Source organism: Elephas maximus, chromosome 6, assembly GCF_024166365.1.
Source record: "Elephas maximus indicus isolate mEleMax1 chromosome 6, mEleMax1 primary haplotype, whole genome shotgun sequence".
Classification (NCBI taxonomy): Eukaryota; Metazoa; Chordata; class Mammalia; order Proboscidea; family Elephantidae; genus Elephas; species Elephas maximus.
Genome location: NC_064824.1, coordinates 77396771 through 77420603, shown reverse-complemented (window position 1 = coordinate 77420603; position 23833 = coordinate 77396771). Strand labels below are relative to the sequence as shown.

Genomic DNA, 23833 nt, shown 5'->3' with positions numbered 1-23833 from the left:
TGAAACGTTGATGTCTGGAAAGAACCCAGCACTCAGTTAGTGGCAGCTGTTATATTTAATCTTGGGCCTTGGTGGCACAGTGGTTAAGAGCTCCGGATTCTAACCAAAAGGTCTAGCAGTTTGAATCCTCCATTCGCTCCTTTGAAACCTTATGGTGCAGTTCTACTCTCTCCTACAGGGTCTCTATGAGTCGGAATCTACTCGAAAGCAACAGGTTTGGTTGTTTTGGCTTTATTATATTTAAGGAGCCCCGGTGGCACAGTGGTTAAGTGCTCCGCTGCTAACCAAAAGGTTGGTGGTTTGAACCCACCAGCCACTCCATGGGAGAAAGATGTGGCAGTCTGCTTCCGTAAAGATTTATAGCTTTGGAAACCCTATGGGGCAATTTTGTTCCATCCCATAGGGTCACTTTGAGTCAGAATCGACTTGACAGCAATGGGCTTGCTTTTTTTTTTTTTTTTTTTGGTCTTATATTAACTTCCACAGATCTAAACTCTAGCGTAGAAGCCTAGTTCAGTTGTTCACAAACTTATTCCATAAAGAGCCGAAATAGTAAATGATTTAGGCTTTGTGATCTGTTTGGTCTGTTGTGGCTACAGCTACTGAACTGCCACATAACTCTGCTTTTGTAGTGCAAAAGCAGCCATAGACATGATACAGACAAATGGATGTGACTGTGTTCTAATAAAACTTTATTTACAAAATGAGGCAGTGGTCCAGAAATGGCATGTGGGCTACAGTTTGCTGATCTGTGACCTCCAGCATCAGGATGTCATGGGACCAAAGGCTTGAAAGGAAGGAAGTAAGGGTTCCAGACAAAAGGATTTATGTTTTATCCCATGTAACCACATATAAACTGAAGATTGCTAAGCAAGCACTAATTTTTTACTTTAAAATAGCTCTGTATATTTACTGTAACTCATTTGGAAAAGGAGGCGCCCCTGAGTGGCACGGACGATTAAGCACTCAACTACTAGCTGAAAGGTTGGCAATTTGAACCCACTCAGAGGCACCTGAGAAGACAGGACTCATGATCTACTTCCAAAAGGTCACAGCCCTGAAAACATTGTAGAGCAGTTCTACTCTGCACACATGGGGTCACCGTGAATTGGAATTGACTCGAAAGCAAGTAACAACAACACAAGAGAAGGGCGGGGACAAATAAGGCAATATCTGATTTTGAAGAATAGAACCTGAAGGAGTAGGTCATCTTGATTGAATTGGATACTTACCAGAAACTCAGAGAAAGAGGCACCAGGAGACAGAAGAGTGGTTCAGTAAGACAGGTGCGACCTTCCCTAAAATAGGTTTTATTTGTTCCAGAAATTGCGTAGAGCTGCGCTTCTTCCTTTTCTCTTTCCTACATGGCCTCTCTTTTCAGGCTTTGTAAAGTTAAGGTTGTACCTGAATATTGGGCTTAAAAAAATTTGAGACTCATTTGAAAATATAATAGTATTTTTTAACATTGTTTTTATTTGTAAAAAAAATTCCAAGTTCCTAACAGTCAAATTATAGATGGGCTTTTTCTATGTAATCTATTCCTAAGTTAAACACAACTTTATTAAATCAAGGTAAGCTTTAACCAAGTAGTTTGCGATTATCTTTGACGAGCACAATGAAGAACTCGCATAGTAGCACAGGACTGATTCTGAACCCAGATGATCTGGGTCTCCTGTATTCTCCCACTTCTAAGCTGCATGACCTTGATGCCCAAATGCCCTCCTTACTAGACTGAGAATAATAATAAATATAAAGTAATGCCCACTTAATAGCACTGTTGTGAGGATTAAAGAAGATAATTTTTATAAAAATTTTAGTGCCTGGCACATAATGGGAAGCCCCAGTGGCATAGTGGTTAAGTGCTATGGCCGCTAACCAAAGGGTGGACAGTTCAAATCTGCCAGGAGCTCTTTGGAAACTCTATGGGGCAGTTCTACTCTGTCCTGTAGGGTCGCTATGAGTAGGAATCAACTCGACGGCACTGGGTTTGGTTTGTTTGGTTTGGCTCATAATGAACTACTAATAGTTATCTATTATTTGTTCACTTAATAAATAAATGTCTGCATTAGTGTGACATTGTGCTTGGTTTAGGAATATAATGGTGAATAAAAATAGACAAAGTTTCCACCTTTGTGGAGCATAATTACATAATCACACAAACATTCGTAAATTGCAACTGTGACAAGTGCCAAGAAGGAGGGTGATAGGAGTAAGGGTGAGGAAGAAGATATCAAGGATGAATCCTGTTTCTGGCTTGCAGGACTTGATGGAGGCTGGTGCTGTCCATGTAGGGAACACTGGATGAGTTACAAGTGGGAAAGGGTGTTGAGATCATGAGTCCGATTTCAGACATGTTGAATTTGAGATGATTTTGAGATATCTAAAAAAAGATGTAGGAGGGTAGTCCAGAATAGGTCCAGAAATCAGAGTTCGAGCCTGGGCTGGGTGAGAATTATCCAAGGAAAGAGTAGGTGAAACAAGGGTTTTTTAACTGAGCTTTGATAAACTCCAATATTTAATGACAAGGTAGAGGACCACGCACCTGAAAAGGGACCCGAGAAGGACTAGCCAGAGATAAAGGGCAAAAGTGTAAAGAGTTCTGTGTCATGGAAGCCAAGGGAAGAAAGCATTTCAGGGAAGTAGCTGGGAAGTCTGTCAAGTGCTCCTCAAAGGTTGAGCAAGAGGAGAACCGAAATGTCCGTTGGGAAGAGCACTACTGAGGTCACAGAGTCATTGACCCTAGTGCACAGAGTGGCAGGGCCAGAAGCCACATTGGAGTGAACTTAGGCATGAGAGGGAGGTGTGGTGAAAGACAGTGAGCATAGACAACTTGTTGAGAGTTTTGTCCCTGAAGGAAAGGCAAGAAATAGAGTAATGGCTAGAAATGGAAGAAGGTTCAACTGTAGGGATGTTTTTTCTTTATTTTTGTAATACCAAAAAAAAAAAAGACTTGAAGAGATTTAAAGGTTAATGGGAAATAACCTATTTGAAGGAAGAGGTTGAATGTACAAGAGAGAAGGAATAATCAGTGCTAAGAAGTTCCTTACAGGGTGGAAGTGAATGGAATCCAAAGCACAATTGAAAGGATTAGTTTTAGGTTAGAAGAGGAAGGACTGAGGATGGCTGGGATGAGTCTAGAAGTGCCTCTGTGTGTACGTCAGGCATTTGGAAGATGAAGGAGTTCCTGTGTGATGTGTTCTTTTTTGTGTGAAGTAAGAGACAAAGGTCATCCCCTTGGTGGTGCAGGGGTGAATGGGTGGATGAAGAGGATCAGAGGCTTGAATGGAGTGGAAATGATTCAAAATTTTGTTTGTGGAAAATGGAAGAGTGAATTACCACAGTAATTTGGTTGTATTTTTGGTTAGTGTTCGTCTTGAATTAACAATGGAAACTCTCAATCTGCTATATGACCTTATCTAACAGTCTGTGGCTGGCTGGCTGTTTAGGTGCAGGCATAAAGAACATGGGTGATGGGATTAATCTAGCATTTGGGCTTTACTAAATGGGATTGGGAAACCCTGGTGGCCTCGTGGTTAAGTACTACAGCTGCTAATCAAGAGGTTGGCAGTTCAAATCCAACAGGCGCTGCTTGGAAGCTCTATGGGGCAGTTTTACTCTGTCCTATAGGGTTGCTATGAGTCAGAATCGACTCAATGGCAGTGGGTTTAGTATTTTTTTTTAGACTAAGTGGGATTGACAAAAAGAGAGGCAAAGGAATTAAGGTTACTGACAGTGTTTTTCGAAAGGATGGATCTGCCCAGTTGGATAAGCAAGAAACTGGAGAAAGGAAGTGATTTATAATGATGGTGATGATGATAATGAGATTATTGTTAAAACCAAATAATCTACATTACAATTTTCTTTATGAGGGTCACTGTTATGGACTGAATTGTATCTGCCAAAAATAGTATTGTAAATCCTAACCTCTATGCCTGTGATTCTGACTTGTAGCAACACTATAGGACAGAGTAGAACTGCCCCATGGGGTTTCCAAAGAACTCCTGGTGGACTCGAACTGCAGCCTTTTGATTGACAGCCGAGTTCTTAACCATTGTGCCGCCAGGGCTACATTATGAGTCGGAATGGATTCATTGGCAATGGGGTATGCCTATGGTTATAATCCCATTTGAGAATGGGTTGTCTTTGTTATGTCAATGAGGCAGGATTGGTGTAGAGTCTGTTTTGAGTCACTCTCTTGAGATATAAAAGAGATTAAACGAACAGGGAGGCAAGCAGAGATGGGGGAGGACTGATGCCACATGGAGGTCTCCAAGGAACCAGGAAACAAGCTGAAGAGACACGGATCCTTCTCCAGAACTGACAGAAAGAGAAAGCCTTCCCCTAGAGCCAGCACCCTGAGTTTGTACTTCTGGCCTCCTAAAACGTGAGAAAATAATTTGTTTGTTAAAGCCACCCACTTGTGGTGTTTCTATTATAGCGGCACTAGATAACTAAGTCACAAATGAATTATTTAAAAAATTAATAGTAATTGTGTAATGGCTCTTATACTCTGTTTTTCACAGGTCGTATTTCAGGGAAAGATTTCTTTCCCTTGCCAAAACAATTACTGAAATTCGGCTATAAAAAAATCCACTGTCATCGAGTCGATTCTGATCCATAGCGACCCTGTAACGATCCTATAGGATAGAGTAGAACTGCCCCATAGGGTTTCCAGGGAGCAGCTGGTAGATTCAAACTGCTGACATTTTGGTTAGCAGCTGAGCTCTTAACCATTGCACCACCAGGGCTCCAAAATTTAGTTATAGGTAACATATATTGATTGTATCAACATGCACAAAACATAAACTGTATTGTCTCCAGTCTTGCAAATTTGGGGCAAATGAAAAAATATTACTCTGTTTACATAGTCATGAAGTTGAATATCTCCACCTATGTTAAAACAGTGAAAATTGAATTATTTTACATCTCTTTTACTTATCAGTGAGAACATAGTAAAAGAAAATCATCTATTATAGATAAACTATTACGATAAGTAATAACCACAATAGCTGTGAGTCACTTATTCCCCAAAGTTCAAATTGGTATCATCAGAGACTTCATGCGGTGGGCACAAGTCTCCATAGTGCTGCTGCTGCTGCTACATTTAAGTTAGATTTCACAAGCTTCTGGGTAGGAGACAGTGCCACTTCACTGAAATGTGGTACTATTATTCTCATTATTTCTTGTGGCAGTAATTACTGCTAGTACTGCAAATGTTATTCCTAGAACCATCCATGTGCTTTTCTTCCTTTGTAGAGAGGAACCATAGTGCAAAATAGGATACACTCTGAGTTACATAAGTATACAGCTGGAGGCTGTGTTCTCACTTCCCCATACCCTTTCTCCAGGTCAGATATGGCCATTTGTTTGACCTGCCCTTCAGCCTGGTTTGCCCTCATATAATTCTAGATGCTCTTTCATACAGTCTTTAGAATTCAACCTGGCCAAGAGAGAATGGTTGGTAATCACATGTATTTTTGGCTTGTGTAAATATTTGTCACTCAGTGTAAATTTTAAGAGCATGTTTCCAAGGTTATACTTTGTTTGCAAATGCAACCAAAGGGTAACATTCATATGGATTGGGCATGGAACTGTTCTTACAGTAAGTTAAATATTCAGATTCACTGGGCAACATGTCCTGCTTGAGATTTTTTTATAACCTAGTTTGGCAAACTTCCATTATTAATGCATTTAAATAGATTTGTTTACTGGGGCATCAACCTCATTTTGTATCATTTTTTTTTTAGAAATAGCCATACATTACTATGTTTAGATTACTGATGTTGCATACTAAGGGAAATTATTTTCAGCATACATTAAAGCTATATGCACTTGACTGTAACCTTTTTTCTACTAAGGAAATGTCTTTGATTTATTTAACATTTGTTTTAAAATTTCATGCTAATGAATTGAACTTATTTGAAAATTACATGCTAATGAATTGCTTTTCCTCAGTTATCATGATTTATATTAATCTGTTTCTTTTGTTTCTAGAGTATCCCCAAAACAAAGTTTAAATGCTTTAAATGATATTATCTTAGGTTTTTAAAAACAATATATAATACTTAATTAAAAATGTTTTAATAAAGTTTTCTAACCCTTATTGTTAGAATTTAGATATTTCTAGAAAAATAATTTATTTTTTATATTTAAGTCATTTGGTAAGTGTTTTATATCCATATTTGTAACGTGTAGTAATAAATGAGAAGCAGTTGGTTTCCAAAAATGAAATGGAAGTAGTTCTTAAATGTTCCTTAAAACCTCTTTTTTTATCTCCATTTTTTAAAGTATTAAAATAGTTCAGGGGCTTCACTAAGAAACCCAGGGATCTTAATGTAAAATGTAGATGTGAGACAAATATAAGGAAGAATGAGTAGACAAAAGGAACTAGGCTACAGAAAAAGTGGAAAACATCAAAGGGCCTGACAATCATTAGTATTATATACTATGCTAAGTGTCTTACATGTAATGACTGGTATAACCCTGACAACAGCCCTGTACCATAGGATAGTTAATACCATTTTAGAGTTGAGGAGTCAAAAGTTTTGCAACTTGTAGGAGCAGTTAGAATTTGGATCCACGCTTGATTCATGTCTAGTGCATTCTCCAGGCTGAGTTGCTCATCTGTCTTTTTTTGTGAAAAAGTGATTTCTGCAAGACTAACATAAAATTCCTAGTACCCCACCCCTCCAAAAATAACTTCTACAAAAGATTAAAGCAGAAGTAGAGATAGATGTTCAGGAACAAAGCATTGTGTTCTAAAGGGCACTTGACAGTAGGGTTTTGCAGATGAACTTCGGACTCTGAAAACAGTTTAGCCAAAAGAAAGTTAAAGCACTTAGGGCCATTTCAGTGAGTTAAAAATATTGTTCTGTAGTATTAAACCTTGTAAAGAGAAGGTGAAAGTAAAGAGTATATTAATGTTTAAGATGCTAGAAAATAATTGAACAGAATATTGAGATAAATCACAAAAGATCATTACCTTTATTTTATGATTAAAAAAAGATTACCTTTAGTAACAATTAATTGTAATGTATTCAGCCTCAACATTTAAAAAAATACATTGAGAGATTTCTGATTTTCCAGCTGGCAGAACTATTTGAAAAAAAGTTTGTATACCTTGCAAAGATTATTATGCAGTTAAAATTCTCGTTACTCGGATATTTCAAATAGAAACTAGTGTTTTAGAGAGCAGTTTTATAATGTATATCAACAGCTATTATCTTTACGTCATTGTTGGACCCAAGAAGATCTCTATTGGACATTTTCCTAGGAAAACAATAAGAAATTAAGAGAAAAATTAAATACACATACACACACACAAAACCAAAAACAAAAGTGTTGCTGTCAAGTCGATTCCGACTCACAGAGACCCTATAGGACAGAGTAAAACTGCCCCGTAGGGTTTCCGAGGACCAGCTGGTGGATTCGAACTGCCAACCTTTTGGTTAGCAACCATAAGCTTAACCATTAAGCCATATATATATATATATATAAATACCTGTCTTACACTATTACTTACAGTGGCTGAAAATTGGAGAGATTCTACATGTCCAAAAACAGAATTGGATGCTTGAAAACAGGTATCATTTGTTTGAGATAGTAGATAGTATATTACTTACTTAGCTCTTAGTAAGGGTAGGTGGGTGGATAGGAAGCAAGTCACTTGGCCTTCTTAAAAGAAGTTTACAGCCATTGAAAATTATAACTGTAGCTACATGGAAAATAGTTGTAGTATTATGGATTAATGTTAGGTGAAAAATGTAGGACAGAAATTAGCTGTACTGTGAGAATAGGCTGCAGCACCTAAATTTGGAGTAGCACATGAAAATATTATGAGTGTGAAAAGTTAATGGTAGGAAATATACGTGATTTTCCCCCCACGATGTGGTACTTTTTAAAAAATATATATGTAATTAGACAAAAAGAATATATGAACTTTTAGATTTAAAAAATGAATATGTTTTAACCTGGTAATAGCATAAATCTACTATGGGTCTGTAAATTCTGAAGTGAGCCTGCCCACTGGGTCTATAATATGCTACAGAGACTCCCCCATTCACTTCTTGGGAGCTCTGCTAAGTTTCGATTTAGAGCCTAACCATGCATCTACTTTTGAGTTCTTTTTTCTAATTTAGCAACAGGTAAGATAAAGCTTGGTAATATTATTTTTTCTGTTGAAATTACTTCAAAGTGTCTGTGTACTTTCAGAGTATTTGTGATTGCGTGTGAAAAGTTAAGAAAACCCTTTCCCTTTCTACATTAGAATTTGATCTCTTCTTAACCATCTAGCTCTTTTCCCCTGAAAACCTAATAAAAATTGGACTATCAACCATGTACTAGGCAACTTTGCTTATAGGAAAAATTACTCCTGGTTGCTAAACTGTATCTAGACTGGGAGAACTATTAATACCTGGTTGGAAGGCATAACTTTGCACATCCATGAGTTCAGTGATTCTGATAATGGCCATAGCCCCAGTGGGGTCTGAGGGTTTTATGCCAGTGTCTTTCACATCCACCCCATACGGACTTCATCTCCTCATACCTGAACTCTTGGATTGCTGCAGGCACTCAGCAGAAAAGGAATGCCCAGGTGCTGCCTTCTGACAAACTGTAGTCCCCACCCTGCATCCTTCTGGGTAGACTGGTGCTGTTGGGACTGTGAATGTTTTTGTGAGTCTGAATGTTTAGTTAATCCTAAAATCCCTAGAGAGTGTCAAACTAGTATAATTCTACAGTTTTTAATTTTCTTTCCCAAAGGAGAAAAATAGCATTTTTACCTCATATTAATCAGTTAATTCATTTAATTTTATCCATGCTTTGGGAAGAGCATTAGACTGTGAGTCAGGACACACAGCTTATAGTCCTAGTTTTTCAATAATGAATTATGTTACCTTGGGCAAGTACTTAATCACTCTGGAATTCAACTTTCTTAAGTGTCAGGTAAAAAATTTGGTGTTATTTCTGATGTCCCTTCCAACTCTAAATCCTAGAGTTCCCTTATTCTCGTATCATGATAAATTAATTTTTAATCCTCTTATATAGGAGGGGAGCCCTGGTGGTGCAGTGGTTAAGAACTGCTAACCAAACGATCTACAGTTCAGATCCACCAGCTGCTCCTTGGAAACTCCACGGGGCAGTTCTGCCCTGTCCTGTGGGGTTGCTATGATTTGGAGTTGACTCCATGACAATGGGTTTGGTTTGGTTTTTGGTTTATGTAGGAGCATTCCAAATTTCTTTTAGCCTGGCAGATTGTCAGATACCTGAAAGCCTAAGATACTATAGTGTACATTCTTCCAAACTTAGGTTTTGGAAAACAACAAAATCAAACCCATTGCCAGCGAGGTTTTTGGAAAGCTTGTGATATTATAGCTACATAGTTCCAAAAGACATTTACTACCTATGTGATAGAATTTAAGGAATGAATTTAAATTAAAAATACTGGAGAAATATTTGGAAGGGAAAAGCAATTAGAATGTGAGTTTGATAAGCTTTGGGTTAATTTAAATTTTTTATCCCAACTTTCCTTTCTAGGTTGTGAACTGGCTGGAAGGGCCTGGATCAGAACAACTAAGAGCCCAGTGGGGGATCGGAGACTCCATCAGGGCTTCACAAGCCCTGCAGCAGAAGCACGAAGAGATTGAGAGCCAGCACAGTGTGAGAGGCTTTTTCCTCTGCAAGTTACAATGCTGTTATGAATATGCATAATTAGTAGTGTATGTGTAGTGAGAAGTTGCCCTCAACTTTGGTGCAGGAGCATGAAGTATAACACGGTTAATGTTTAAAAAAAAAATGTATACTTTGACCAATTAGTATGTATTCGTTAGAAGGTTGGATTTGGTTTTACCTCCAATACAGTTTAATTATATATTTTTATCAAAGTGAATTGGTGTGAAATTTTGAAGACTATCGTGACAGAAGAAGGAATGGTAGTACAAAAATAAAGCCTTCATCTGCAGCTCGTGGGACTGAAACTGCGGTTCTTCAGTCGCCAGAGAGGCCCGTCCATGCTCTGTTGGGAGCATGTATGCCACTTGCTGTCAAGTCAGCTCCAGCTCGTGGCAACTCCACGTGTGTCAGAGTAGAACCGTGTTCCACAGGATTTTCAGTGGGTGTTGTTTTGGAAGTACATCACCAGGCCTTTCTTTTGAAGCCCCTGAGTGGACTTGAACCTCCAGCTTTCCGGTTAGCAGCCAAGCCCTTAACCCTTGTGCCACCCAGGGACACCGTACTAGAATTAACCTGAGAGTAATACCAGAATTGGTGCATTTAATATAAGTGATGGAGAGTGAGGACAGAAGTTTCGGAATGTTTTTCCATTCTCTCTGCATTTAGGGATTCACATTTGTAATTGTGAAGGAGATAAACAAATACCAGGTATGAAACTGAGAAATAAGTTAGTTCAGAGGCAGATTTTAGATAATAATTGTTTAAGAAAATTTAAAGCTTATTATATGGAGGAAATGGACGTTTCTTAAGCTCCGCCTAACTCTTCATTACTTAGAAATGATCATCCTTCCAGTTCGTGGATCAGTTAGCTTCCCACCTCTAAGCCACGTTACTGAAAAGTAACTTTAAATAAGAATAGAAATACTGGAAAAATAAAACTTGGATCCATTAATTTCTATATCCTTAGGTTATCTATCTTACAGTTTGTCAATAACAGTGTTAAATTCTGGGCCCAGGTGGGTTTTAAATATCTTCCAAGCATTCTGTTTCTGCAGTTGTTTTTTCTTTCCCCATCAACTACACTAGTTAAAGTAGTAGTAAAAAGTTGGGCAGTAATAGTAAATATATATATATTAACTAAAGAAGATTAAAGAATAAGAATTGAATATTCTTTTCTTGAGAATAAATTTGAATTTTCTCAAGACGTATTTTAACAATATGTGATGTAATTATTCTCCTTTTAATATACACCTTTCTGCTTGATTTTCTTATCTTTTTTTAATAATATTCTCCAAATCAGCTTTAAAAATCGGCAGTGTTGGCAGATAATGTATGCATGGTACCCTAAAGGAGTTATAATCTAGCTGAGGGAGTAATGTATAAGAATGAAGTATCAAGATATAGAATCATCTGTAGATAGTATAGTATAGATAGTATGTATATAGTCCTTGTAATTTTCTTAATTAGTATTTGTAAGAGACTTAAAAAATGAAATCCTATAATTTGAAAATGTATGTAATTCATGGGTTTGTCAGGTTCCAAGATAGCAGTTCTTTCTATTATGTGAAAACAATTGTATTGACTAATTTATATCTAATTTATAACTCCCTTGACTTTTCTGGGTACTTTTAAAATAACTTAGTGTTGCTCATATTTTTTACATGTCTTGTGCTTTAGTTGAACCCTGTGGGTTGTTGTGGGACACGTTACTATAGTACAGCTGTATTCTATAATTTGTTCCCTTCTTTCCATGAGTCTGAGTCAAATTGATGGCAACTGTTCTTTGTTTTTCATTTTCTTTAAACCATTATTTACTGCAGAACATTCTAGACTTCATCTATAAGAATGTTATGAAAGTGTCCCAAAAGTTCTTTCATTAAAGGTACATGACACATTAGAATCTTGAAGAGGATTCATCTTTACTTTGTTATTTTTTAAAGATATCAAAAGGAATAATTATAGTTAGAAATTGGATGGTATGCCTATTGCGTAGAAGTTCATAAAATTTTTTAAAGTTCACAAAAACATTTTATTGCATATGGATATGGATAAAATTGCAACTGGTATACATACATGTTTTAGATGCTTGTTTTTGTATTTCTATTATGTTTATAAGGTTGTTAGATCAGCCTAAAGAAGTAATCAATATAAAATTGTTGAACTTTTGAATTGGAAATTATAGATCATTAGAACTTATAGATCATTCTAATACCACCACTAGCTTATATTTTATAGATGAAGAAACTGGGAGACTACATTTTTGGTAAATACCTGAACTAGGATTAAAACACAGATCACTGATACACAACTGAGGCCATTTCTCTCTGAGAAAGCTTCTAAATTTCATAGATATGCTTAAAATAAAGCATTTTTCCATTCTTATATTCCTAATAACTGGGACATATGTGCATATATTGAGGTCTGCCTTCATACACATGGTCCACAAAGAAAAGAAACATTGATGGCTTTTCATGAATTTCTTTTCTTTTTTTTTCAAAATTGGGAGGGGTGGACAGAGTGGATGGAGGGGAATAATAGATTAAACAGGACTGGCCCTAAATTGATAATTATTAAAGCTGGATGGTGCATGGGATTTCATTATACTTTTTAATATGTTTGAAATGTTCTATTCTAAAAGGTGTAAAAGAGAATTGTTTTAACCAATAGGTGGCAGTGCATTGTTACCTTGGGAGTAGGTTGTTTGATGGTGGATTGAATGTATTAGTTTATCAGTTTTTAAGATATTCTAATATTTTATTAAAAGCTTTTTTTAAATCAAAGTCTTTCTTTTTGTAAATAAAAGTCAACACTTTAAAACATTTATTGGAATTGTTCAGGTCTTAGGAAATTATGAGATAAATTTCTAGTATATTGATAGGGTAAAATTCAGAAAAACTTTTTAGCATATCATTTTGTGTTAAAGTACTTTTTTATGTGTTAAATCTTAGATTCCTCATAAAAACATAATGCAGAAATAAAGCTAAAAACAAACCCAAATTTATTAGTATATTCAGTACTAATATCTAGAAAATGAAACTCCTACTAATATGTATTTCTTTGTCAAGGAATGTAAATTAGAAGCTATTTGGTTTTTGAATACTAGAAACAGAAAGAAATATTAAGGTACATGGAAATGATTATAGTAACTGACAGTAAATTTAAAATTATTTTAGTTTAATAATAAATCTCATTTTATCTTTTGGGTGGAGGCAAGTGGGTGACAGGAATGTGCAGGAATTTAAGTCTCTGAAGCAGGTGTAGGGTTCTGCTGGTGTGTTGTGCCTAATAGAAGCAGTAAAAAGGATCTACATGAAAATCAAGAGTTATTTCATATGCTCTAAACATATTTACCTTTTTAGCTAAGTGTTTTGGCAACATTACTTTCCTTTTAGATTGAGTTTCGCATCTCATGGTATAATAATTACCCATTGTTTCACCAACGGTGCCTCTCTAACAACTCCGTTGTCAATCCTGACTGCCTGTGTCCTGATACGTGAACATTCAAACTCATTTCTTATCTGCTGTCTTAATCTGAAACCTGGATGTTGATTTTTTTTTTCCATAAAATAATGGTTTCCCACACAGTTAAATATGCGTAAAGGCAGATTGGACACCAGCCATAACTCTTCTGAATGTAGCCTGTTCACCTAAGGGTTTATATATTCTCTGTTCCCCTGTTTACAGGGAAGAAGCATTTTAATTAATTTTAAGTTGTCTTTACAAAAGGACTGCCTGTACCCTCTTCTGTTCACCAGCCACCCAAGGCTGGGGTCTTTCACAAGTTAGGACTCTGTCCTTGAAAACAGCTGCAAAATAGGCAGATGCCAGGTTCTGCTGCCCCTCATTGCCTTCGTGTATTCAATAATTCACCAGAATGACTTACATAATTCACAGAAAGGGGTATATTCACTAACCTTTTAAATATAACCATAAAAGATTATGCACAAAGAGGTGAAGCCTGGGAGTAGTTTTCAGCACCAGGAGCTTCACGACCCTAGAGACATGCTGGTCTTCCCAAGTGCCTCATCAATCCAGAAGCTCAAAAGGAAACTCCAAAGTCTGGGGTCCTTTATAATAGTTATTGGGGCCTCAATGTATATGCGTGACTGGGGCCTTAATGCACAGTCAGTGATCGATTGAATCACTGAATATACATGACTGATAACATCATACCCACTGCCATCAAGTCGATTTTGACTCATAGCGACTGTATAGGACAGAGTAGAACCGCCCTATAGGGTTTCCAAGGCTGTAATCTTTACAGAAGCAGACTGCCACATCTTTCCCCTGCAAAGCAGTTGGTGGGTTCAAACTGGCGACCTTTACATTAGCAGCCGAGCACTTCACCACAGTGCCACCAGGGCTCCTTGATTCCATCATGCCTATTCTCCCCCCTTTTTTTCCTGAAGATAGTTGACCAGCTGTGATCTGTGGGCTCCCTGCTCATTTGCACTTAACTGTTGCCTGGCTGTTTTAGAAAACAGACTCCTTAGATTGCTGACAATTCCAAAGGCTGTTTTTCAAAACCAGAGACAAAGGGACAAGTCCAGTTCTTTAGCCCACAATATATGTTGAAGGAGATGTGGTTTTTCAGAGAAGAGAGAAAAGAAATGGTGTGGAAGTAATAAGGAGGAGTGAGGAGACCATCCACACACCATCTCCAGGCTTGTGGTATATCAGGTGTGGAAATAAAAACAGCAGCCACTAGAGAGGGTTGCAGGAGTACTGTTTTGTCTGAGGGGAGGCAGACTTCACCTAGAGCAAGAAAGAAGGGATATTTTGAGGCCAGGATGAGGATATAGGAGATTTTGCTGTTGGTAGGCAGTGAGCTCTGGGGGTCATGGTAGTAGGGTTTGGGAGTTGGGAAGTTTGGGTTGTCAATTTAAATAATTTTCCCTTAGAAAATTTTCGTGAATGTTAGTTGGTTTATCTGGAGCAAATATAAAATATAGTGTAGTCCTCCAGGAACTAGTTTGATCCTTAATGTACTTGACAACTTCTCAATTACAGGAGTGGTTTGCAGTGTATGTGGAGCTTAATCACCAAATCGCAGCACTCTTGAATGCTGGAGATGAAGAAGACCTTGTGGAGCTGAAGTCACTGCAGCAACAACTTAGTGACGTTTGTTATCGGCAGGCCAGTCAGCTGGAGTTTAGGCAGAACCTGTTACAGGCAGCTCTTGAATTTCATGGGGTTGCCCAAGATGTAAGTGTCTAGTCTGATTGCTTTTCTTCCCTTCAAATTGCCCGAACCCGTATCTGTAAATAATTTTTGCAGGTTTGCATGTCTCCTGATTATTTTTCTGGGACAGTAAGATTGGTGGGGGAAATGAGATAAGATCTTTTATTTTTTTTTTAATTTTTATTTCTAAATCATTGTGCATGCATTTATACATTCAATTTTCTAAGTAGTGTGTCCCAACCTGGTAGATGCATTTCATTTTGACTGTTTCTCAATGTTTATGCTTTATAACGAGTTTCAGTAGTTTTTTTCTGTTCTTCTGACCTGGACACACTTTCGTCTTCCTGGTGCATGCATCTGTGTATTCTGTCTGTCAGATAACATGTCTTCTAATTATTCGTCCTGGTCTTTTAACTGCTTCGTCTTTTGAACTACAGTTATGATAACTTCTTTAGATATAAACCTCATTAATCCTGAAACACTTCAGATGCTGATTACATCAGGGTTATCTCTTTGGTGTCCCTCTGCTTTAGTTGTCTCAGCAGTTGGATGGCTTATTAGGGATGTTGTGCGTAGATGTAGCACCAGCTGATGGAGCATCGATTCAGCAAACTTTAAAACTGCTTGAAGAGAAGCTGAAAAGTGTTGGTAAGCAGATTTAAAAAATGCTGAAACGTAAGGGTTTTTTTTTGTTTGTTTGTTTTTTACTATCATTACTGTGGTTAGATAAGTCAGTTTATACCGAACTAATTACGATTATTTACACGGAAAAATTAGTGTAAAAGATTTTAGTGTTTTTAGTGTAAAAAAAAAATTTTAGTGTAAAAGTGTTTTAGTCCCTAGAAGGGAATGTAGTTTATGCTAAAACATTTATTTTTCATTGTTGATAAGTCCTTCCTCCCTTCAGTGGGCCTTTAGCTTTTCTTGTTCACCCAGCTGTATCTACAGGTGCCATGTCCTGGCATATGCTATGAACAGTTGTTTGTAGCGCATGCATAAACTGTAATTAGCTGTGAAGTGTTCTGTGGTAGACCCTGTATGACCAAAAATGTGTTTTATGCAATGATTTTTGTTGTTGCTAAATCCTAACCTTGTGAAAAAAGAGTTGGTTTGGTTTGGTTCTGTGCATTTGCTTCTCCAAACTGGGAATGCTGCCAAGGTTACATACTCTTCAAGGGGAGGATGGTCCAGTTCATTAAGCCAGTTCTGTCATTTAATAGCAAGGCCTTTTAAATTTTTCTGGAGTAGGAAATACAGTGACCTTCCCTAGATCATGACTGGAGAGACTGATGGTGGATGTGAAAATCGGAAGGGGTTGTACTGAGGGAGAGTGGGAGGGGAAAGGGGAAATAGAGAAGAGGAACCAGGAGTTCAAAGCAGAGAATTAGTAACAAGTGGTGCTGTGTGAACTAAATTAATGATTGAAAAGGACTTCAGAGAAATGGTTTGAAAACTCTGATTTGGCATTTATACTTGCCGCTTTTGTATTTTAACAGATGATATACATTTTTTTATGCATAGTATGGGTATAGTGTTTAGTACGCCAAATGAAATTTATTCTTAAATATAAGTAGTTTTCTTGATTCACACATTTCTTTAAAAAGGAAAAAGAATTCCTGTGTACAAATCTGATTTGAACTGTTGTAAACATATCCTAAATATCGCTTTGCTTCCCACGGCACGTAAACTGAAACAGTACCTATACTCAAAACGTTCAGCACCCTTTTACGCTGATGGTTCATTGCATGAGTGCTTTGAAATCTTGTAACTGTTGTGCATTTTATTTCTTGCTTTGCTTTTGAAGGTATGGTGAATTAAGTACAAGTTGTTTTAAAACTTGAAGATAAAACAGGAGATAGGAATATTTGCTTAACAGCTTTAAAACAAAATATTTGCTGTATTCTCCTGAAAGCTGAACTATATAAAAGCAGAAATGGGAAGTGTTGAAAAATCTTACTAGTAAATACAGAAATTCTCACATTTTCTTCCTGCTTTAACTTTTTCAAAGTAATATCTATGTAAATTCACTTTTTGGAAATTCTTAGCTAGAAATTTGGAATGTGAGAGAGCTCCAGCTTGAGCCACATTTAAAGGAGTTTTATTGCTTGAAATGTTCAGAGGACTCCATCCAGACAGTTTAATATTCAGAGCTGTTTTTGAAATCTAAGTGCAGTATGTGCTGAGAGGATTTATTTGAGGGAGGGAAAGCACATTAGTTGTGTAAGAGATTAAATCTAGTAACTTTTTTGTTTTTTAGATGTGGGATTGCAAGGGTTACGTGAAAAAGGTCAAGGTCTTTTGGATCAGATCTCCAATCAGGCATCCTGGGCCTATGGAAAAGATGTAACCATTGAAAACAAAGAAAACGTGGACCACATACAAGGAGTGATGGAAGATATGCAGCTTAGGAAACAAAGGCAAAGTTTAACTATTAATGTTAATTTTTTACTAAGAAAACATTAATTAAAATTAAAAGTTATATACTATAATTTATACTTTTACTTACAAACTAAAAGCTCTTACAGTATATAGTAGCATATGATAGGCTTGGTGAACATAATAACTATTCTATATACTTATACTAACAAATAATGATAGTTTTGTTCTATCAATGGGTACTTTTTCCCTTTTTATTCAGTAGTAAACATTTCAATTATACTTAAATACTTCGCATTTCTTATCCCCAGTGTAGCCTGTGACTCTTTTCTACTTTAAGAAAATTCTTTTAGAGAACTTCACTCTTCCATTTTCATTTGGTTTAGAGTTACTATTAAATCTATCGTCCCCAACTGCTGTTTTTTTGTTTGTTTAACCTTCTCACTCACAATGACATATCCACTGTTTTCATTTTTGCTGTAGATGGATTACACAAACGGCCTATGTGTAAGATGGTGTTTTGCTTCATTTGATACAACTAGGAATTTAAAGGACCCTTTAAAAAGTCAGTTTGCAGTAAATAAAAAAAAACCCAACCGGTTGCCATCAAGTCAATTCCAACTCATGGCGACCCCAAGTGTGTCAGAGTAGAACTGTGCTCCATAGCGTTCTCAATGGCTGATCTTCCGGAAGTAGATCGCTAGACCTTTCTTTCCAAGTGCCTCTAGATAGGTTTGAACCCCTGAGCTTTCAATTAGTACCCAAGTGTGTAACTCTTTGCACCACTCAGGGACTCCTCAATTGGCAATAAACCAGAAGCCAAACCAAACCCATTGCCGTCGAGTTGATTCTGACTCATAGCAACTGCAGGATATTGCGAAGTGAAGAGTTAAAATCATCTATGCACATATGCTTACTTTGGTAGCATGGTCGTATGAAACTTTTGCACACTTAGAAATTGTAAAGTCATCAGCAGAACCTCACAGAAACTCTTCCTCTAAATCACAAATAGTCATCAGGCAGAAATTCTTTCTGTATCCTATTCTCATATCTGCAAATTTATCCATTTCATTATTTATTGTTGCCTGCTAGGATGATAGAGCTTTCCTCTTACCAAAGCCAGTCTTTCCATGCCATCAGCCTCCTGGCTCAGTACTACGTCAGCTCCCATTCTCTATGCTGATCCCTTCTCATCTGAATGCTGACTCTCCTCTTTAAAAGAATAAAAAGTGACACAGGCATACAGCTTCCTTTTCAACCCTTTTTTCTAGCCTCACAGCTCTCCTTCCTCCACACCCAAGTCATTTGAAGGTCTAAGCTACATTTGTACTACTTCCTCACTACCTGAAGTTCACTTTTCAACCTTCTTCAGTCTTACTTCTTGAGCCCTTACCGTTTCACTGCATTTGTTCTTTCTCATGTCACCAGTACTTTTGCCAAATTTAATAAGTGCTTGATCTTGCTCAAAACCCAGTGAATGTTTTTAGTCCTGACCTTGTTTAACCACCCTGAGTAGGATTCAATACAACTGACTTCTTCCTTCTTGTTTAAACTCCCTGACATCCTTGTCTTCCTTGAAAACATGATCTCTCACAATCTCTCTCCTGGCACTGTTTCTCCTTGGTTTTCTTCAATGATGTCTTATCACTTAGCCAGCGTGAGGCTTCCAGGGTTTGCTCCAAAGCCGCATTCTTTTCTCATTCTGCCTGTGTGTTCTCCTTGGACAATCTCGCTACTTTAATGTTTTTATTCTGATCATGATTTAATAGTTATGGCTCTGACCCAGAGCCCTGTCCTGTACTCTAGACTTATAATTCCAGTTGCCTACTGAGTATCTTCACCTGGATACCTCATATGCTTCTCAAGTCCAGTATGTCTAGATTAGAATCATCTTGCCCCAAAACTTCTTCTCCTTTAATTTCCTATCTAAGTTAAAGATACCACCAGCTACCAAACTTGGGATTTATCCTAAAATCTTTCCTCCCCATCATCTGTTACAGCCTAATCAAATGTCCAAGTTTTGCTGTCTCTGAACATTTCTTTGTTCAAGATCTTATCTCTTGTCAGCCTTGGCCTGCTCCTCTCCAGTCTGTTGTCCAGGAGCGTAATCTTTGGAAAGTGCACATCTAATCACATCATTCCCTTACTTATATAAAACCTCCTTGATGACTTCGTGTTTTCTCAGATGGAGTTCAGTCTCTGAATAGTCTACGAGACCCTTTACGATACAATACCCGCATGATTTTATCTAACTTTACCATAGATCCACACAACTATTTTCATTTTCCTGAATGCATCATATACTTCATGCATCCCTAACTTAGAGTACTTCTTTCCTCATTTTCTGCCTAGTGGATTCCTTCTTTGAGGTTCAGGGATACTCCTTCGAGGAAGCCTTTATGGATTTCCAAGTCAAGTTAGTCATTCACTTCTTCCTATTCCCATAAAACCTTTTATATATCTCCATTATCATGTTTATCATAAGATACTCTCATTGTTTATTTAAAATACCGTTCTCTGAAATGGTGAGCATCTTAATAGTAGACACTGTCATATTTTTTCCCCAGCGCATTATCCAGCGCCTGTCGTGTAATATATGTTGAATATATGTATTATCTCATCATCATCATCATTAAAACTTTTTTTTCTTTAGTATCAGATTTTTTAAATAATTATCACTTCCCTGAACTCCTTGTAGAATTACTTACACTAAGCTTCACTTTAACATTATGCCATAGGCTCTTACTGAGGGCGTCCTGATAAGAAATGACGTTGTGATAACCACTTCTGTATTGTTACCAAGCTTTCTTTAAGGACATCAACTGTAGTGGAGCCCAGTGCCTTCTGGGTAACTTCTTATTGATATTTGAGACCACAGTGAGATTTCCCCATCCACTTAAAAACACAAAATTGCAGGGGAATGAAGGAAAGGAAACAGCTGAGTTAGGTCAGATCACCTTAAAAGCTTAATCTGTGTGTTATCCAGGCAGGCCACAGTGAAACTAAGAAAATATTCTGAATTGTGTTTCTCTATACGCAGAGATCAATGGAGCATCCCCCTTAAGGACACAGATGGAGTTTTAACTTTTTTATTCAGAATTAAATATTATTCTGAGTAACATAATGAAAAGTGTTCATTTTAAAAAATTTCTATGGAACATCAGTCTCTAAATTAGCATTTGAGAAACTTGACATTTTTATTTTTGAAGTTCGTTTAATGCAAATTGGCAACAGATTTCCTTGGGTTTTAGTGTACTGTTGTATTTATGCTTTGCTTCAATATTTTGCAGAATCCATGCTATCCTCAAGCGGGTTTGTGATTCAGTACCGTTCAGGTATTTTGAGGTTTTAATGTAGCATAGATCTAGATCTAGATAACCTTAAAGTTCTTACAGCACAACATAGTTGCAGTCTCCATAGTATAGGACTAAGTCTTTTAGCGTACAGCACAGTATGGCTCTGCGTATGCATACCAGATACAAGGGTATCAACAAACTGAAAATAATGTCCTGAATTTATGTTTGGGTTTATTAGATGTGAAGACATGGTAGATGTGCGAAGGTTAAAGATGCTTCAGATGGTGCAGTTGTTTAAATGTGAAGAAGATGCTGCCCAGGTAAGAATCAGTCATCCACACTATGTAGTTGTCATTTTATCTTACTATAAACAAAAAGTATATTTTTTTCCATGGTCCTGAGAAAATAAATTCATTAAGTCAAACTCTGGTTTATTCTGTTGAAGTAATAAAATTTTGTATTGCCAGTAGCTTACTGGCCTCATTTGACTCCTCTTCCCAATGAAATCCCCCATTGAGCCTAGAAATTGAGGTTATTTATCATCATTGATTTGGTTGTCAGTTTCATCTCAGTATAAAGGCTAGTATAGCACATCGCTTTTTAACTCAGAAAAGGTCTTTGCAATGCCAGATAAGCAATTAGATACCTTTGTGTAATTAGGATCAGAGAATCTCATTTCAGTTTGTTGTAGAGGAAATTTTTGATTTTATATTGTACCAAAAATCGGTAATGAGACCCCAACAGATATATTACAGAAACACATAATCTATTAATTTAAGTCATAGGATAGTAGTTTTTTTAAAAGAGTGCTTCTCTTTAAAAAATTTTCTGGGGAGGAGAAGGTTATTAATTCATGTAGCTTGACATTGAATGAAATAAACCATTAAGAATTAGGTTACAATTAATAGATTAGTTAATCATGATAGTAATATTTCTTTTATAAATATGATGTTTGCTATGATAAGTAAAGAGTTATGAATCCGACATCACTGTTGTTTATTTTTGTTTAGGCAGTAGAATGGCTAAGTGAACTTCTGGATGCTCTGCTTAAGACCCACATCAGACTGGGCGATGACGCTCAGGAAACGAAAGTTCTACTGGAAAAGCATAGAAAATTTGTGGATGTTGCACAGGTGCACAACTGGTCATCTTCCTTTTCTACAAGCTCAATGTTTGAATAGCTTTGTGCATGATTATAGTGTAACTTAACCCTTCAAGTCCAAGGAGGTTAGTTTTGTTATTCCAGAAATATCACGGAATTGAGAAAATGTCAGCTGGTGCATTAAAACTAGTCGCATAAACTTCAGAGAGTTTATGTTTCCCTGAACACAGGTTCTGTGTGCTCCCTCTAAATTATGTTTTATATCATTGCATATTTGGGGCAGTCCAACTGTTCTTTCACAGAAGCTAATGTGAAATTTATGTTAACATCAATAAATTAAAAATCCCCATTTCTGCCCCTCGCCAATGTTAGGATAGTAGTTCTTAATTGTTTTTGTGCTAGACATATCTTAATTCATTTTCCCTAATAATTGAGTTCACAGTGTAACAGTTGTGGTTTCCTATATGGAATACAAAGCACCTAATTTCACCTACCTGTTTTGTTAGTCGAAGGAGCCGTGGTGGCACAATGGTTAAGCACTTGGCTTCTAACTGAAAGGTCAGTGGTTCGAACCCACCAGCCCTTCCGGGGGAGAAAAATGTGGCAGTCTGCTTCCGTAAAGATTACAGCCTTGGAAACCCTATGGAGTGGTTCTACCCTGTCCTATAGGGTCACTGTGAGTTGAAATTGACCCAACGTCAACGGGTTTGGTTTCTGTTGTTGTTTTATTAATTAGTGAGGAGATACTCTTTTTTCGCCATTGGAATTGAGCAGGCTGAGAGAAGTAAAACATTATAAGAGGAGGAAGCCTAGCAAGAAAGAAACTTGTTATATACTAACTAAAAACATTGCTTGTCTTCATTAGTTACGCCTACAGATCATCCGTAGTAATAAGTGCCCCTGCATGCAGCACTGTTAGTTACTTAATCGCAGCCAAGTTCCCCTCCACACTTTCCTCATCCTTCTCTTCAGAGTTCTTTCGTTGTAATTTCATATTTACGTTTTCTTTTTAGAGCACTTATGACTATGGAAGACAGCTGCTACAGGCCACAGTTGTGCTGTGCCAGTCTTTGCGCTGCACTTCCCGATCATCTGGGGATACGCTTCCTCGACTGAACAGAGTATGGAAACAGTTTACCGTAGCGTCTGAGGAGAGAGTGCATAGGCTGGAAATGGCTATTGCCTTCCACTCAAATGCTGAAAAGGTTCTTTTTTTTTTTTTTTACTGTAATCTTAATAGTATTTACTGGGTATAGTATGAAAATATATTCTGCTGTAATATTGGTACGTTTAAGATGCGTCAATTTTAATAATGTGATGATTAATCTGTTTTTTTCCTGAGTTATATTGGTTTCATTATTCAGAGTTTGTTTAGATACAATATATTGTCTTGGGTAGTTCAGATCAAATTCTCTTAATAACTGATAGCGGTGTTGGAGTCCTGAGGTTGGAGAAATCCAGAGCCATCTGGTAGTCTCTCTCTGTGTTGCTATCCCCTCACCCAGCCTGATGCCCAGAATGTGTTCTTTATTCTCTAGGGTATCATGACTTTGGTCTATTTCATTATGCCAAGCAAAGTAAATTCTACTTCAGCAACTACTATTAATTGTCACAAAGTTTAAAAAAGGGCAGTTTGTGATTTTAGAATATTTGAGATTGCTCAACTAAAATAAGATAAAAATAAAACCTTTTTAATGTAGTTTCTTTAAAGATTCATTCTGAAATTTACTATTCAGTGAATTCAAGTCATCAGCCCCAGAATCTAAAAATGAAATATACAGTATTATTTGGGCAAGTTTCCAATAGAACCTTTTTCTTAATCTGCACAGTGAAAATTTATAGCATCCAAGGCTTAAATTTCCATTCTAAATAGGAACTTTATTATGTAGTTGACCTTGCTTTGATTTCTTACAATGAAAGTTTACATTTAGGAGATATTTGATATAATTTAAGATATTGCAAATCTAAGTTTTAAACATAATAACCTGGTCTGTAGAACAGATGTTGCCACGAACCTCAGAAATAAAGCAATTTCTGTGCTCACGGAGTGTATCTCTTGAGAAGTATGCATAGTTAAATCTTTCTGAGCTGGTCACTGAACTTTTGCAGATCAGTATTTTGGTCTAAAATGAGCCTAATGATAATGAGTCAAGGTATACAAGCTCAAGTTGTTTATTCATTTTTATTTTTTAGTGAAAACTTTCCATTG

General features: G+C 36.9%; 1 protein-coding gene across 3 annotated transcripts in view; it reads left to right on the top strand.

Moving 5' to 3' along the window:
- Nucleotides 1-23833, top strand: part of SESTD1 (SEC14 and spectrin domain containing 1) — a 128114-nt gene that overhangs the window by 92928 nt on the left and 11353 nt on the right. For all 3 annotated transcript variants that reach the window (XM_049887560.1, XM_049887561.1, XM_049887562.1), the window contains exons 10-16: nt 9535-9657; nt 14680-14874; nt 15384-15498; nt 17108-17267; nt 20761-20842; nt 21533-21655; nt 22638-22829. In XM_049887560.1, coding sequence (XP_049743517.1) covers nt 9535-9657; nt 14680-14874; nt 15384-15498; nt 17108-17267; nt 20761-20842; nt 21533-21655; nt 22638-22829 — 990 coding nt within the window. The remainder of the gene's footprint in view (nt 1-9534; nt 9658-14679; nt 14875-15383; nt 15499-17107; nt 17268-20760; nt 20843-21532; nt 21656-22637; nt 22830-23833) is intronic.